At 43.1% G+C, this 18793-nt stretch overlaps 2 protein-coding genes across 4 annotated transcripts in view; one reads left to right on the forward strand and one right to left on the reverse strand.

Moving 5' to 3' along the window:
- LOC142255035 (uncharacterized) overlaps window positions 1-9576 on the reverse strand; it is a 43632-nt gene extending 34056 nt beyond the window's left edge. The window contains exons 1-3 of the mRNA XM_075326467.1: window positions 9469-9576; window positions 2261-2374; window positions 986-1164 (exon numbers count right to left, since the gene is read on the reverse strand). Of these exons, the coding sequence (XP_075182582.1) occupies window positions 986-1164; window positions 2261-2374; window positions 9469-9576 (401 nt within the window). The remainder of the gene's footprint in view (window positions 1-985; window positions 1165-2260; window positions 2375-9468) is intronic.
- KCNQ1 (potassium voltage-gated channel subfamily Q member 1) overlaps window positions 1-18793 on the forward strand; it is a 267942-nt gene that overhangs the window by 154291 nt on the left and 94858 nt on the right. The window lies entirely within an intron of this gene.

An 18793-nucleotide genomic window follows, 5' to 3' on the forward strand; every position in this document is an offset into this window, starting at 1 on the left:
TATACACTTTTAAAAAGGCCACAAGTAATTAACACTACATTTTTAGCTCCATTATCACTTTAAAAAAAAAAAAAAAGTTCAAGATATTAGATGAAATTTATCAAGTTAAATGGCATAAAGTAGGAAAAAAACCCCTTGCTTTTTCCATGCTTTACACCATATTTACGTGTTTTATACACTTTGTGCGGTCTGACAATGTTGAGTGGCTTCGAAGAAAGAGGAATTTGCTTAGTGGATCACCCTAGAGGGGTGTGACTAAGCGACTACCTTTTGTCTTCACTAGAGCCTCTGATGGTGAAGTTAGGCTTGTACTGGAAGTTAACCGCAAGGTACCACTCCGGGGCAGTCTCTGGTTCTGCAGCAGCTGATCCCAGAGGATAAGCAATGCAGGATCAGATTCTGGGTAACTAACAGGAACGACATCCTATACTGGCTGGATGACGGGAACTGGCAGGATGGCAGGTGCGGGCAGGACAGCTGGTACCAAATGGATCTCTGATATGGGTATGCAGGGCACAGGTACTAGATACAGGCTACTGGTACAGGACACAGGTACTGGATAAAGGCTACTGGTACAGGACACAGGTACTGGATACAGGCTGCTGGTACAGGACACAGGTACTGGATACAGGCTGCTGGTACAGGACACAGGTACTGGACACAGGGTGCTAGTACAGGACACAGGTACTGGATACAGGTTATGCACAACAAGATGTGAGTACAGGGACCTTGTTGCTAAGGCGCCTCCCTTGTGAGGATGATGCTTTAAATACCCAATGCCTCTCAGCCATAGTCCGGACGCATTTCTTGATTGAGCGCTCAGCTCCTTTAAGAGGTGGGGATAGAGTTCACCATAAGCGCTCTTTTCCAGGCCAGAAGAGAATCTCCTCAGGAGAAGGGCATTAATATTCTTTCTAGGCTCCCACGACCTCTCCTCAGGGCCAAAACCCTTCCAACCTATTAGGAATAGGGTTTTACCTCTTACCTTCCCCACATTTTTAGTATGGAAGATGTCTTTGAGGTAAGGAATATTCTGGCCATGAAGAAGGCATCGGGACCCTTGAAGAAGTGACTCAGAATGACCGGCTTGAGGAGATACACGTGGAAGGTATTGAAGATACATAATGAGTCTGGAAGCTTAATTTTGTCGGATTCGGTATTAATCTGTTTGAGAACATCAAAGGGACCAATAAAGCAAGGACCCAACTTGTAGGAAGGCATCTAGAGACCGACATATCTCGAAGAAACCACACTGTATATATTGTGCACACTGAAATACTATAAACAAATAAATTTATTGCATACAAAACACTCACTAAAAACAAAACCACAAAAAGGTTGTCACGGAAAAAATTTTTCAGACCTTCTTCTCATGTTGTATCAATTTCTGCTATAGAGAGTGTTTTGTACCCGCCAACTTATTATAGTCTTGTAGATTTCCTTTCCATGACGACCTTTTTGTGGTTTTAATTCTTTTTAGTGAGCGTTTTGTATTCAATACACTTATTTGTATATAGTATTTCAGTGTGCACAATATCTGTAATGTATTTTCTTCCTCTTCCAATTGTCCCACTGCTGGGTGCATTTGTAGCACCTGCTGTGCACATTTTTTGTATATTGTGCTGTGCACCCGACCTTTCTCTTTGCATTGACGAAGTACCGCAGGAAGTTCGTCAAGATCTGACCTGCTCTACCTGACCATTGGACTGAGGGTGGTAGGCTGATGAGACATCCAGGGATACATTCAGTAGCTTGCAGATGGCCTTCCAGAATCAGGATGTTGTCAGACTGCCTCTATAAGAAACTGTGGAAAGGTAAATCATTAAGGTGGAAGATATGCTGAATGAACATCTCAGCAAGTATGGGAGCAGTATAAAGACCTCACAAGGGGAGTAAAGTGTGCCATCTTAGAGAAATGGTCCACCACCACCCAGATGATGGACCACCCAGAGGACACCAGAAGGCTGTGATGAAGTTCATTGCGATGTGCTGCCAGGGAACAAAAGGCATGGGAAGATGTAATAACAGACTGGACGGAAGCAGTTTTAGGAGTCTTATTTGGAGCACATGGTCAGGCAGAAACAAAGTCGACAATGTCCTTGTACAGAGATGGTCACCAATAATACTGCTAGATGAAAAGGGCATTTTTTTTCTTCTGCCCAGCATGGCCTGCTAACTTATGAGTGATCCAACTGTAGTACTAGCTTCCCAGCTGTCTCTGCAACAAGGGTTTTCCAGATAGAGAGCAGGATAAGTTTACCGGAGCCACAGTAAGCATCTTGGAGGTTTCAGTGATGTATTGAAGCTCATTTTCTTGGTCGGTTGACACAAAGGACCTTGAAAGTGCATCTGCCTTGACATTCTTGTCCTTCGACTAAAAATTAATACAAAGTCAAAGCAGGCAAGGGAACAGTAACCACCTAGCTTGGTGTAGATTCAAAATCTGTGTAGATTGCAGGTAGGCAAAGTTTATTATGGTCGATGTAAATGACGACTGGATGTACTTCCCCCTAGTAATGTCACTCCTCCAAAGCCAGCTGAATTGCCAACAACTCTCAGTTGCCAATCAAATAGTTGCGTTCCGGTGCAGAGAAGGCTTTGGAAGGGTAACCGCAGGTCATCATCCTCCCGTTAGGTGTGAGAACTGCCCAGATCTCAGAAGATGAAGCATTCATTTCTAAGAAGAACTGTTTATTAATTTCAGGTCTAATCTGCACTGGAGCTGATGTGAATGCCTGCTTTAGGGAGTTAAAAGCGATCTCAATCTCCAAAGTCCACATCTTTTGATTAGCACCCCTGCAGATCATGGCAGAAATTGGGGTGGTTTCAGGATGAAAAATGTGGTATAAATTGTCGATCATAGCAACAGAAACCGCTGGATAGTCTTCACACCATCAGGATGAGGACACTACAGAATTGCTGACACTGTCTCAGGATCCCTCCTTAGCCTGGTATCTGAAATTACATAACTTAGGAAAAGGAAGAGAAGTCTGCTTGAAAACACACTTTTAGAACTTGGTGTACAGACAGTTCTCCCTAGGTTTCTGCAGGACCTGGTGAACATTCGTCCTGTGAGTAGGTAGATTGGTAGAGAACACCAGGATATTGTTCAGGTATACCACCACACGAGTAACTGAGATCATGCATGATATCATTTACAAATTCTTGGAAGACCGCAGGGGCATTACTGAGCCCAAACTGCATTATGCAATACTCGTAATGGCCATCTCGAGTGTTAAGAGGTCTTCCATTTGTTCCCCTGGCGTATACGGATCAGGTTATACATTTCTCAAAGATCGCATTTAGTGAACATTCTGGAGCCTCTGAGGTTATCAAATAATTGTGGAATATATTTACTCTTAATCATAATCAGATTGAGCCCATGTAATCCATACAGGGCCAGAGAGAGCTATCCTTTTTCTTGACAAAGAATAATCCAGCTCCAGCCAGGGAGGAAGATTTTCAGATCAGTCCCCTTATCATATTCTCTTTGATATACTTAGACATGGTTTGGGTCTCCACCTGGGACAGAGGGTAGATACAGCCTCAAGGAGAAGAGGAACACGAAAGATGATCTGTAGGACAATCATATGGCCTGTGTGGCGGTAGCTTCACCGCTTCCTTTTTGTTGAAGATGTCAGCGTAAGACCAATAGGGAGGACAAACTGGGAAAAAACATTTCTTGTGAGAGATCTGACCCCAACAATGCACTTCTCGGGACCTCCAGTCCAAGATGGGCTCATGCCCTCATAGTCACGACAGACATAGCAGGAGAGGGTGGGACAGGCCTGGTAGAGCATAGAAGACAATGTCCTCAGAATGCAAAATTCCCACCTGAAATGCCACCTACTTTATAATTAAATGAATGGCTTTGGAAAGAACTTTTCTCTCAAACGACAACACCAAAAAAGGACTGTTGAAGATATTGAATAGGAATCTGATATCTGTCCACCACGACTTGTTGCACGACTCAATGAAGCTGGTGTTGCCCAAGGGAACAAACACCGACCGAGTCAGAGAGGAGTTGCTCTCACCCAGGGTAGACTCTCCAACAAACCGTAGGCTTGGGAGTTTCCCGGTTCCACGGGACATGAGCAAATTTAAATGTTCCAGACTACTGCAGTAGAAGCATTTCGCCTCAGTGCAACAAAGTTTGTCCATGTTTAGCCATATTTATGTGCTCCACCTGCATAGGTATGGATAAACTAGTGGGGGCTGACGGCTAAGGTCGATTCAGATGAAAAGAGATTTCAGATCGAACATTGGAGGGATGTCACGACCAGCCAGTTCATCCCTGATTATTTTTTTTTTTTTTTGGGAAGAAACCCTCCCAGAAGGCTTCCACCAACTCCTCATTGTCAGTCAAGCTTCGAAGATAGGGTGCGGAACTGGACGGGATATTGGCATATTGTCAGACTACCCTGTCATAGCCTTAGAAGGGACGATGCATAAAGGCTGCTGTTACAGAACACAGGTGCTGAATACAGGTTATGCACAATATAGACAGAGGCTGTGAGTACAGGGACCTTGTTGCTAAGGTACCTCTTTAAAGGGGAGGATGCCTTAAATGGGTAATGCCTCCCAGCCATATACGAGTGAACTGCCCCTTTTAAAATGCAGGGATAGAGTGATCGTGTGCTAGGCGTACTCCCGGGAGACTTGTGTGGAGTCCTGGGTAGCAGAACGTTGTGGCGGTGACCGGAGTGGGACACACCTTTAGAGCGGCTGGGATGGCAAGTGTGCCAGTGCCGCTGCTGGGTGGGAGAGAAGAGACCGTACAGGGGCGTAGATGTTACACCAGTCTACTTACCTGCTCAGTTTTCCTGCAGCACCACCACAGAGCATATGAAGCATTAAAATGATGCCTACTGAAAGACGCACTATATGCTGACTGGTTTAGAATTTCCCTTTTCAAATGCCTTCAATGATTTGTCTACAAATTGGTTAACCCCTTAAATGCCCAAGTTCCCCAAATAAAAGAAAACTTAATTGCCTTCCACACAGGTGTCATTCAAGCAATGATGGTGCTTGGTCTCCTGTGACATTAGCTGCTGCATTCCCATGACATTGGCAATGCGAGTGGCGGGAGACCAGGCACTGACATTGCTGGAATGGTGCCTACGCACCAGGTGACCATAAACTTTTCTTGTTTTAAAAAGGTTGTCCACTACTTGGACAACTCCTTCTCATTCCCTTTGTTTGCACCAGAAAAATAAATAAGGCTATACTCCCCTCCGGTAGGGCCACTGTTTAACAAACTGTCCCTGCGACCAATCAGTGTTGGCTTCCTCATCTTCACCGTCAGAGACATTTGAGCAGGAAGTCATGGCAGCGCTCATATCCTGCTCACATGTCCAGAGGTGGGGAGACAGTTGCCGGGTGCTGACTGGTCACGGGACTGGCGTGCCCTAACAATGTCACATGGGCAGTGAGAATGCAACTTTACACATCACTGGATCTGCGGTCCCACCGGAGGGGAGTATAGGCTCATTTATTTTTTACAGGGGTGAAAAACGGGGTTGAGTAGAGATTGTCCAATTAGTATCTATCCCCCTTTAAGATGAGGTGCTTAGGCATTTCTGGACTTGTCCAAATAGTGGATAACCCCTTTAGCTATACTATGAAATGCTTAATATCCATTTTAGCTAGTGACAGGATACTGACTTCCAGATAGGGCTTTTCATCTGCTCTTTGTTTAGGGCAGTTACATGGCTGACGGATACTATTGATGTCCATTATGGAAACTTCACGGATTCCAGATGCCAGCAACAAAAGACCCATAATTTTCAAATGCACAGCCATCTGTGGCCTGACACATCAATGTAGAAGTGTCGGAAGTTTTATGTTTGTTTGATTCATGCGTCTGTCACGTTATACCTTTCAACAGCTGAAATGAGGATTATGCCATGTACTGCTCTAAGGGCGCATTGTGCTTGGTGCTTCAATGTGGATTTGTTATTACAAGTCACTTTTACTACTTTTTCTTTCATGACTCTTACCACACCTTTATTTCTTTTATCCTAATATTATGACCTATTAAGATTATGTTCTGTAGCCAGAGAAATATACCTAGAAATTAGAATTCGGGTTGTTCACTTGCGTTCCAAAGAATAAATTCTGTAGCAAAGAAACTAAACGATCACGGAAAAATGTAGCATGACACGGCGCCTATTGAAATGAAAGGCAACCGGTCACCAGATTTGGTGACTATAAGCTGCGGCCACCACCAGTGGGCTCTTGTATACAGTATTCTAGAATACTGGATATAAGAGCCCAGGCCCCTGCGTAGAATGTAAAAATCACAGTATAAAACTAATCTACGGGGCGGTGCGGTTGCAGACTGGCCAGATGGTTGTTTTCCGGATCCGGCGCCTCCTCTTTCGGCTTTCTTTGTCCTCCTTCTTCTGAAGCCTGGATGCACAATGCATCCTACGTCATGCACACAGGCCAGCATTGAGGTCCTGTGCAGGCGCACGACAATGCTTTGATCTGCCCTACTCAGGGTAGATCAAAGTGCGCCTGCGCAGCACCTTAATGCCATACTGATTCTTCACCCATACTTTACTGGTGTGGCATCAGAGACAGTCCTTGTTTCTCAGGCCATTCTATATATGTGCATGAGCGAAAATCTATTTTCAGATAACAGAAACATTGAAAAAGGCTTTATTCAAGACAAAACTTTGGTTTATTTTTGTTCATTGTATCGGTATACTAAATTTCAAAAATTAAAGTGGATACTTTTTTTCTTTTTTGCATCTTTAAATAGTGTGCCGGAGTTATTCTCTTTTATTATATTGCTTATTACTTCTGAGCACCTAGAGCCAGTTGAGCAGACCTACACTTATTGACTATTACCTTGATTGCCACCACAACAAGGCAATCTGGAAGACCTGGAGCGAAGCGCCATAATAAATGCATCAAATGTGATGCATCAATTCTGAGGGTGGCTGCAGGCTGCTATTTTTAGGTTGGGAAAGGCCAAATAACCATGGCCCTTTCCAGCTTGATAATACCATCCCCCAGCTGTCTGCTTTACCTTGGCTAGTTATCAATAGGGGGGGGACCTCACACTTTTTTATTTTTTTTTATTTTTAGATATTTTTTTAATATTTAATTTTGTAACCCTCCTTTCATGTGAGAATGTGATTCCAATGTCAGTTTCCCACCATGCAATATCTTTCAACTTCTCATCCTGTTGGGTAGAGTTATATAGACAAGTTAATGTTTCCCCCCTCATAAAATAAACAAGATAACTAATAAGTGATCATTGGGACCCCTCTGTTTACTAAAATAGAGTTATTGAGTACCGTTGTTCCTTGCTACATGATTGTGTTAAGCAGAAGTGTATTTGGAGCACTCAGTGCTTGTACAGAGAGGAGGAATGAGGACTCGTAAACTATACGCTAGTGATCCCATACACTGGGGGTCTTATACGCTAGGTACTAGTCTTCGTCTTATAGTTTGGTGTCAGCAATCGTCCATCTTTGACAAAAGCTGTAACTGTATTGATGTTGTGTAACGATTGTGGATGAGGTTAATGTAAGTCCTATTATCTGTCCCATCACAGTATTGTATTTTTTCTCGGGGAGTTAGCAGTGCCATTTGTTGGCACTCTACAGCGCTTGGGTACATAAATGGAGACAACTGTTGATGGTTTGCACCTATTTTAGCTGGAATTCCATGCCCCCAGGGAGTAAACATGAGAATATAGAAGCGTAATTGCTTTGGTCTACTCAGTTTCCTGATCCTGTTCTTGAGGGAAACACATATTATAGTCTTCTGCTTAAAGCCAGTGCTAGATTAGACTTTCCTGGTTATTAGGTTTTTAGTGCCAATGAACACCACTCTACTGGGGTAGTATCCATTCCATAAGGCCCGTTTCACACGTCAGTGAAAAACAGTGACGTTTTTCACTGGCGTGTAAAACACGCACATGTCCCTGCGTGTGCCGTGATTCACGGCACATGTGGGTTGTCTAAGTGCAATCCGGACTCCGTTCTCCGTGGCCCGTGATTGCACTTAGAAAACAACTCACCTGTGCGCGCTCCCGCTGTCCATGGTGCTGATCGCTCCCGCGGTGCAGCATCCGGCCGGCGGTGACCCCCGCAGCAGCTGCTTCCGGGTCGGCTGTGTCGCGCATAATGAATATGCGCGACAATAATGAGCCGGCTCAGAAGCAGCAGGGAGAACGGGCTGCAGAGGACATCGCTGGACGCCGGGTGAGTAAAAATGATTTTTATTTTAAAAGCACATTTTTTTTCTGGCACGTGTTTCACGGACCACACCACTGCGTGGTCCGTGGAACATCAGTGATGCCAGAAAAAAATGGACATGTCTCCGTGCGGCAATCACGCACACGTAGGTACGCCGCACGGAGACACGTGCAGTGAAAAATCACTGATTTGTGAGCAGACCCATTCATTATAATGGGTCTGCGTATGTCAGTGATTCTGGTACGTTTTAAAAAAAGCACAAACGTACCAGAATCACTGACGTGTGAAAGGGGCCTTATATGGTCACCAGAATTAGTCCTAACCTTCATAATGTTCCAATTATTGTTAAGTGAGTTCTAGAAAAAATATGACCATTTACAATGTAGTAATAGTGTTTTTTTTGCAGTCTGCATTTCATGTGTTATCTGGAAAATGTTATTAGTAGTTTTCATTTAGTTTCATTCATTAACTTGCTATGAAACGCTGATATGTTAGTTGGCTGGGTGTTTAATCTTATTTTTAAGATAGTGGAAAAATGTGTTTCAGATTCCTCCATGCAGCTTGTTCCAGATTAAAATTTGCAAACAAAAATGTTCTAGATATGACCTTGGAACAATAGCAAGCTGTTATAGAAGCTTCATGTATAAAAGAAAGTTTCATTTTACGTTTCAAAAAGGTTTTTTAAGATTTTTAACCCTTAAGGCCCTGTCACACACACAGATAAATCTTTGGCAGATCTGTGGTTGCAGTGAAATCATGGACATATTGTTCCATTTGTACACAGCCACAAACCTGGCACTGATTGTCCACAATTTCACTGCAACCACAGATTTGCCACAGATTTATCTCTGTGTGTGACAGGGCCTTTAAATCGATGGTCTGTTCGAGAAGTTTGAGCTAAACTGCAATTTTCGAACCTGAAATCACTGTGTAATTCTTTTACGCATCCCAGTGATTCAAAGACTTTTTTTTGTGACTTTGTACTTTTATGCTAAAAGTAAATTTAGAGTGAAATATTTTAATATGTAAGTTAATGAAACAAAAAATAAAGTGAAATTCACTAAAAATTTGATGTAGCTGACACCTGCCCATTCATGTGCGGTTCAGCTACTCAACCTCCACTATGTAACTGCTGAAATTGTTCAACCAACCACCGCTCCATTCATTTTTTTTATTGGGCTGGCGTACAACCACGAGTGCAGCCCCATGGGGAATGATTGGGGCAGAGGTCGATCATGCGCACTGCAACTCTAACCTCATGGAATGAAAGTTCCTCGTCCTGCCGAATGTTTACCTGATCATCACTAGACCTGGAGATTTCCATGCGTGGTGGCATCAGTAACTCAGTGATGTCATCGGGCATGAGAAATTCCTGATCTAGCGTTGACCAGGACAGAGCTAAAGAGAGAGATGCTCTTTAGGTCACTCCTGGCCAATGCCAGATCAGGAATGAATGAGGCTCTGCAGTAGCTTGGAGTACGGATTCGGGGGGACGTGGCGGGACCACTACGTAATAGATTATATTTTACATATAATGAATGAATGTAATGTGTATATATATAATGTATGTGTATATATATGTGTATATATATATATATATATTTTTTTTTTTATTACATTTTATATTTTTTTTTTAATATATTGGGGATTGAGGGAAAGTGTGGTGGAACCTTTATTCAAATAAACTTTTTTTTTTTTTTTTCTCGACAGCTGATGTTAAGCCCAACAAATATTATCCTGACTTAGACTGTACCAGGGCAATCGGGAAAAGCCAGGGTGAAGCACCAGAATTTTCACATCTGATGTGATGTGCCAATTCTGGGGTGGTTGTGGGATTCTATTTTTAGGCTGGAAAGGGCAAAGTAGACATGGGCCTTCGCAGCCTGAGAAATGCCATCTCCTGGCTGTCTGCTTTAACTTGGTTGGTTACATATATTAGCTTTTTTTATTATTAATTTTTAACTCCCAAGCAGTAACCTGGGAGTTAGATGCGTCCAGGCATCTTCCCATGCATTTTTCCGGCCTCCCTGGCTCTCTAGCGGTTTCTGATGGAAAAATGCCCACGTTCCACATAAACTTCCGTGATAATTGTTACTCAAATCGAGCGGGTAAGAGCGTTGGATCTGCTGGATTCGAGTAATGAGCCCTCCATTACTTAAGTGCTCTCTCATTACTTGTGATAACGTGTTTTCACTGAACAACCCCTTAAATTTTTTCTTTTATGTGCACCAGAGACATTAAACATGATTGCAGACATTCGCATACCCTTTACATCTACAGCACAGTAACCTCAGCTATTTGTTCAGTAATCTGAGCAGCTGAAGATGTTGCTGTGCGTGTTGACTACATTTAATAAAATCTGGAGCCTGCAGCTACTAATACACACGGTGCGTGACCGGAGAGGGCTGGCACCATACTCTAGATTTTGTTGCATTATTCTGTTTTTATATAAATAGGTGGTGAGAATTAGAGATCACTATGCGAAAGACAGAAAACCTACTGCCTCAGGAAAGAGTCTGTGGAATGATTTAGTATTTGCGTGAGACTGCGATCTAACCTGTTAAACAAGTATGAAGTGAAGATTCATGAGATGTCTGTAACAAGCCTCACTTGTTTTCCTTTAATGAAAATAATTTTTGAGAGCAATATTACTGACCCATAAGAGATGAAGCATTCTATGGGCTGTTGCTGTGACTCCTGAGGCTCGGGTTTCATATACGGACATTTGGCAGGAGTGTGAAGGTGAATTCAGACAATGGCCAAGTGCACGTCTAGTCTGAATGTGCTGTGGTAGGGGGTACACTTACAGAGACCGATTCTGATATAGCAGTTGTTGGCTAAAGTTAGTAGCCATTTTCATCCCAACCTTTCCCTCTTGAGAACTTTTTGTGTGGTAAACTGTCCCCCAAGCCCTGGTGTGTGTGTGTGTGTGTGTGTGTGTGTGTGTGTGTGTGTGTGTGTGTGTGTGTGTGTGTGTGTGTGTGTGTGTGTGTGTGTGTGTGTAAATATACTGCCATGTCTACAGTGGAGCTCTGTAATAGTTTCTTTGGCTTTTGTACAAATGTTCTTTTCACGTTGAAGTCTAACCAACAAGCATGTCATGCAACTTGCAGTAGCTGTAACCCTAATGATATGGTTCAACTTAAAGGGAATCTGTCAGCAGGTTTTCGTTACCTCATCTGAGAGCAGTATGATGTAGGCAAAGAGACTCTGTATCATTTTGATTACTGGCTGCAGCCATTCTGATCTAACCTGAGGTTTTAGATTAGCAAAGCAGTAGAGCTGAAAGAGCTGTCCATGCCCAAACCAGGCTCTCAATAGAGATTATACATTGATAATGAGGTGTCAATCGGGAGGGCATGCCAGACAACAAGGAATGACCCACCTAGTCACAGCAATGATAATCACCAAGTGATTAAGCCTTTAGTTTAAGTAAACAACACCACCACGCTGGCTTCAGCTTACATAGCAAAAACCTCCTGACTGATTCCCTTTAAACAAGCCCTGTCTTCCTGCTGTCCTCAAAGTAATCTGTAGACCTGTCACCAAGTGAATATGGCCAGTTATTGCTTTTATTTTGTTCCTGCTGCTCCACTGAGTGTTCCACTTGTGTGTTGTTTTTTTTTTATTTATATAAATCCGCCATACAGTTCCAGAGATATGGGTCATTTTATTTAAACACTAATTATGATGGTCTTTACTAAGTGGGTACTGCTCATAGGAATCTATGGGGTCGTGACTTTAGGTTTCTTTGCAGTAATATTATGTGAGCTGCACCCCAACACTGTATGGTAAGTTTATATATAATATAGAAAAAATTAACATTGAAAACAAGTGGAATGCCCAACGGAGCAGCGAGAAGAAACGAAGAGCAAAAACTGGCAATACTCACTTGGTGACCAATCCGCTTTACTCGTGTGAATGAACCCTTACACTAATCGATTAAAATAGGAAGTAATTAATCCGTGTCGTTTATTGTAAGTATATATACAGGTCAACGTGTTTCTGGGGTCTCTGCCCCCTTCCTCATGACCGTATATTAAAGGCAGGACAAAGTTCAGCAAGTCAGTGTGAGCAGGTATATATACTTCTGGCTTTTTACGCCGTGGCACCACTACTCCTGTGGCGTATGGCATGAAACGCACATAATTCTTTTCCCTTTTAGTTCTTGTGACGCCCCTGCAGTAAGCAGGTGTCACAAAAACAAGGTAACAACAAGGCAATAGCTCGGGTCCTACATGACTGTGCCAGTCAGTACACACACACTAGCACACCAGGACATCTACACTCACAACCAGGGTGGGAACCCCCCCCCCCCCCTTAGAACCAGGAGACAGGGCTGGGCACTGTGAACTAACTGGCAGCCAACTGAGAAGGGGGGGACCAGACCTGGGGGAGGAGAGAGTGACCTGGGAAGTGTGGCAAGTCAGCAGAAGATAGGGAGAGAGAAAGGAGAGGAGAGGAGAGGATTGAGAAGTGAGCGGTAGTAAAAGAACAGGTGTCAAGACAGACAATGGAATCTTGAGACACAGGGAAAGTAGCAAAGACTCCGCAAAGACCTGACTAGAGAGATCAGCCACTCAGAGGAAAGTAGCTGGAGAGTGAGAGAGCAAGTTCCAAAGACAGAGGTATCCTGTGGGGTGGAAAACTAGGGTTCCCAGCACTTTGCACGCACGGGGTGCAGATCCCAGAACAGACCAGGACTTCAAGCCATCTGTTAACTTTGACAGGCGGGGGGGGGTTTCCAGGACTCATCTGCCACCACTAACGTCCGAGGCATCAGCAGCAAAGCGGGAGCGGGACACATACCCTTAAATAGTCCAAGCTGCCTGCGGCAGGACCCAGACACCAGATGGACCTCCAGGAGCTCCACGCCAGGGAGGACACATACACCAGAGTGCACAGGTGGAGAGTGACACCACAGGTTGGCTGGCACAGCTATAGAGGACTCGGGCGCACCTGGAATCCAGCACGTCTCCAGGGTGCGAACCCAGTAAGTAAACACAACCAAACTGCACTCCCTGTCTGGACTGATTTATTGCCGTGCGCCTCCACGTTAACCCTTCACCTACCCATGGAGAAAAGACCTGCTCGCGGAGGGCTCCACCATCTATGCTGCCCCCATACATCATCCCCAGCGGGAACCCGCAGCGGGAACCCGCAGCGGTGACCCTACAATCCCTGGCCGCACACCGCGAGTGGCGTAGTCAGACTATATTTTTATTTTTTTTTTAATTTTCCTTTTCTCTTTATTTAAAACTGGTCGACGGTGACCCCGGATTCGGAACCCCTTGAGCCACGGACCGTCCGAATCAGAGCAGCCCGGCTGCCCCTGGGCCCGACATTCGCATCAGTTTTTTTTTTTTTCCTTTACATATACAGATTACCATATCTATATTTATTAACCCCTCTCCAGTGTTTTTATTTTTTTGAAATTTGTCATTTTATATTTTATATATACATATTTAATTATGTTCTTCTAAGCCCCTTGCATACACTATCTAGATAATAGTATTTTTGTCTTTTCTTCCACAACACTGCTTATCTTCTTCTGACTTAACGGATACCTGAATAAGTCAGACACATGGATTAATTGATCCAGTAAAGTCTCCAGTGATCTTTCTAACCGTTGGGGTTCAAATCCCATTAATACCCATTTTTTTATTTTTTCCTTTTTTTCCTTCTTTTCTTTCACATTTATATATACCTATCCTTTGATCTTCTCAAAAAAATCTGTTTTTAAAAATATGAGATAATGTTTTGTATGATTTGTACTGAATTCTGATGGCTGTTATCTTCTCCTTTTTTTTTTTTTTTTTTTTTACTAAGGATCCCGACGTTTTTCAAACTGGAGGGTGGTCCTATGATGTAAAAAGCCAGAGGTATATATACCTGCTCACACTGACTTGCTGAACTTTGTCCTGTCTTTAATATACTGTCCTGAGGAAGGGGGCAGAGACCCCTGAAACGCGTTTACCTGTACATGTACTTACAATAAAGGACACGGACTAATTACTTCCTATTGTATTGGTGATAAGCGCGGCGGTGAACCCCGTTTGTTCCTGAGAAAAAAAACCTCGTCTCTACTTCTGCGCAGCTGCAGCTGTCTCCTACCTGTGATTATGCGATTTTAGGTCTTGTGACCTCCTCACAACATCTATATGTGAGTGCGCCTTTATTTCTTATCTCTTGTTTTTATCGGGTAAGACCTTATGCGCCCTTTTCTCCGCAGCTTCTGATAACTAATCGATTAAAAAATGAACAATGCGATTGTAACTCACAACAACAAACGATGTCAGCCAAGTGATCGTAAAGGATAGGAATCGTGAATGAAATGGTTGAAGTGATTGTTCCACTTCTCCTTTTTGTCGTTCTAGTCTTCGTGTAATCTATTAAGGATATTTCACTTATTCAATCTTCAAAAGATGAATGAGAATTTTTCCACCCAATTGAACCACTTATACCCAACGAATGAGTGTTCTTGGACAAATAGTTGAGTCGCCCAACCCACTCACATTACAGAATCATTCAGTAGGAGGAGAAAAAGGGGTTAATCCCGCACAATCTGCCAGAATGAGATGTAGAAATGTTGATAGATAACGCTTTTATTCCATAGGTCTACGCGTTTCAAGGTGTAAAAACCTCTTCCTCAGGACCAGAATATCAACAACAATTGTTGTTGATATTCTGGTCCTGAGGAAGAGGTTTTCACACCTTGAAATGCGTGACCTATGGAATAAAAAAGTTATTAATCTATCAACATTTCTACATCTCATTCTGGCGGATTGCGCGAGATTAACCCCGTTTTCTCCTCATTTTTCTCCTCCTACTTTGAAGACCTTTCCACATGGGACCGCGGCAGCCGCCAGTATCTCATATTATCTATGGTAGTTGTGACCCTTCACAACCACAATTGGTGAGTGTATTATATTATATATTACGTCATTGTTTATCTGGTAAGACCCTATCAGCGCTTCTGTTTTCTAGCTATATTACAGAATCATTGTGAATCATGGGTCCCTAACGTTGGACTCTGAAGGGTTGTTGGCCTCTTGAAATGCTCCTTAAGAAAAGGAATAGACTTTGTTAACCTATAAGCATCTAACATATTCCAGCAGGGTGCCACCACCTTACCAGGGCACTATGCCGCGGCATGTGTATATTATACAACCAAAGAAACTCCACCACATAGGCTTTGTGGCTACTGTGAGGTTCATTCAACTGGACTTCATACGGATGCATTGTTCTTTGTAATATAGCTGTAAAACGCAGATTTGCTTCCTGGATACTGGAGAGATATTACATAAGCTGAAATATCTGAATGTTGGCTATATGATGACTTATTTTCTTTGACTCCTCAAAATCGAAGGTTTAGGGTTGCTTTTATTACAATATGCATATATATGAGGGAACAGTACAGAGACCTTTTTAATGAGTTTTTTTTTTTTTTTACACCTACCCCTGCAAGGGGGCATCCTCTAAATCTAGAGAGAAGGGGATTAAATCCTAATCACAGACAGATTATGGCTATGTGCGCACGTTGCGTACAGTCACTGCAGAAATTTCTGCAGCGATCTGAAGAGTACATGTGCGCTTTAAATTGCTGCAGAAATGTCCGTAGTGAAAAAAAAAAAAGCCGATTCCATGCGCTCTGCCTGCAGCTTCTGCCATAGACAGAGCAGGAGCTGCCGGCAAAGAGCACGGAAGAAGTGACATGTCACTTCTTAGAACGCAGCGCTTCGGGCAGAAGCCGAAGCGCTGCGCTCTAAAACGCCACGTGCGCACGGCTCCTGCACAATCTCCATAGACTGTGCAGGGGACGCAGGACGCATGCAGTTACGCTGCGCTACAAAGCGCAGCGTAACTGCATGTATTTACGCAACGTGCGCACATAACCTTACTGTAAAGGAAGTGACACAATGGAACTCTCTGCCACATAATGTTATAATGGCTTATTTACCACAGAAATACAAGGAGGCCTGGATACCTTTCTTGAAAAATATATTATAGGTTATGAGTACTAGATTTTGTGATGCAACGTTGATCCAGGGCACCGGTTTGATTGCCATATGTGGAGTCGGGAAGGAATTTTTCCTCTAGTATGGGGATATTTGCATCTGCCCACGTTGGTTTTAAAGGTTGAAGATAGACATAAGTCCATCAAGCTCAACCTATAACCTATGAAAGTATGAATCCTAAAGCAGTGAAAGGTAAAATTGCTATTTTAGGATATATTCATAAGTCAGACATATTGTTGTTTTCCTGTTATTTAAGATAAAAAAAGTGGAGTTAAAAAAATAACAAATATATACACATTGTCTGTAATGGTGCCTATACCATTAGCATTGAAACCTACAATTTTTCTTTTTGTTTTGGCACAATTGTAGGGATGTCGACCCCTACGAACAGATAGGTATGCTATGACTTTGAGACCGTGCTCCCCTATGTTCTGAGTTTTATGGACTTGCAGGAAGAGCCAGCACTCTCCCCTATTCTGTATAGTTGGATTAATCCTGCCCAAAAAGTGTCGGTAGAGGAGGAAGAGCAGGAGAAGAGTTTTTATAGCGGCAACAGGAGAATTCAAGTCTCCTAAGTAGAGAGAGCAAAGCTGCAGCCAGGGAGAGTTTCTCTGAGGATGGTGGTTGGGAGAGAAACCTGGTGCCAGACTGCGAGCCGCCGGTTCATGGCAGATCCCTTGTATCCATTGAGTCAATACAGAAGTAGGAGGCTCCTTAGGTTGGCGTTCCTGAAGACTAGAAGAAACGACATCCTGAAGAGTCAAGATGCCCTGCATCTGCGGAAGAGAAGTCCCCCCCCCCCTTTCCCTAGAAGTTAAGTGTGCATCAACGAACTACCCAAGCATCACAGGATCGAGCTCCCGGGAAGTATACGCACGACAACAGCACCGTAAGTTCTTTATAGGTGTGCACATCCATTAGGGTAAGTGTAGGCCTCTGTAGTCAGAGCGTGACAGTCGTGCGGTCCGATTTAGCGGAGGCCAGTTAGGTTATTATAGTGTAGCTGTAAATTAAATTGTTTGGTAAAGCTTATTCTTGTTTTGATACCTGTAATAGCTGGACGAGTGTTTGTACGGCCCAGGTTAAACCTGCAACCATTCTGCTGCCATACTATTCTCCATCGTTGCATTCGGGAGGACACAGTGCTGCCTCATCAGAGGTTTTCTGGCCCCTTCCTGCCATAGATGCGCTGCTTTATTATTACTGAACACATGGATTTTCTCCTGAAGAGACACTCAACAGTGAGCCCTATTGTACCCAGAGCCATTTAGTGGATGTTACAGACACCTTCTAAATTTGTTTGATCAAGTGGCTTCTTAATCTCAAGGGATTTGTACTGCCCTAGAAGTGAGCATTTTTATAATTGCTTACTGGCTATCTCCATGTTTTGGTGTCTGATTTTCCTTCACTGTTTGAGATTAAATTCAGACAACTGTCACCCGCTGACGAATATTACTGGATAAAGCCAAACTAAAAAGTGACTACTTTGTAAAGCCGAATAGACTGGAACCATATATCTAATTATTTTGTGATTAGCTGTTGTCAAACAGGAATTCAGTAATGGCAGCCTGTAGTCTGTGAATCAGTTATAGAGAGGGACAAACTGAGATTGAACTTCAGCCCTGGTATTTGAAAGCAGAAAGGCCCATACTGTCCCCTCCCACATTTTAGATGGGGGTCTCTATTACAAATATTACCTTGCATGGAGGAAATCAAGATTTACCACAAGACCAATAATACTGCTATATAAAACAATGTTGCTAGGCCATGACTACATAATACAACCACGCAGTGTCAGAATACTGCCGTCATAATCATTAAAGGGGTTGAACCCCCGTGAAAATGTTTTCGTTAAGGGGTAGTGCCGCCTACTTAATCCAAGTGGTGTGCAATAGTCACACTGTTAGAATTCAGCTCTGCTTTATGATTACAGGAGGTGTCATGTAATCACAAGTATGTAATTTGTGGTAACTTTCTGGCAAGCGTCTCTGCTACGTCACTTGATGTTCCATTCTAGTCGGCAGATGAATGCAAATTGCAATGTCATGTGGACTCTGATACTGTTGAGTGTTGAAGATCTATGCAGCCCATTACCGGACCTGCCCATCTGGCATTTGCCCAAATACCTAATGGCCACCCCGGCCGAGTTATAGACAATGATGTACTTAACATGGATAATCCCACAGCTGCTGTGGAATTTATGGTGGGTGTCTAAACTTGGGTGGTCACACTTTTTCATTGACTATAAAAAAACAAAACAAAAAAAAACAACCCAAAACACAATTCACAGAAAATGAATCCACCACAAATTGCAGAGGCTCGAGTTGCTATGAAAAGACATTTACAATACTTGTAGGTCTCCTAGAACTGCATTGAATCCCTTTTCAAGTTCTTAAATGCGACCACAGCCTTCATAATATTAAGAATATTCAGTGTTTTGGCTCTGTATTTTTATTGTTTAGCTATGAGCTGTGACATCCTGTCAATTAACAGAAACATCCCAAATTGGCTGCTGCATTCCCTACCTCAGTTTTTATACTGGCTATGAATAGTTTCATAAAC

The sequence above is a fragment of the Anomaloglossus baeobatrachus genome, chromosome 10 (genome assembly GCF_048569485.1).
Source record: "Anomaloglossus baeobatrachus isolate aAnoBae1 chromosome 10, aAnoBae1.hap1, whole genome shotgun sequence".
In the NCBI taxonomy this organism is placed as follows: domain Eukaryota; kingdom Metazoa; phylum Chordata; class Amphibia; order Anura; family Aromobatidae; genus Anomaloglossus; species Anomaloglossus baeobatrachus.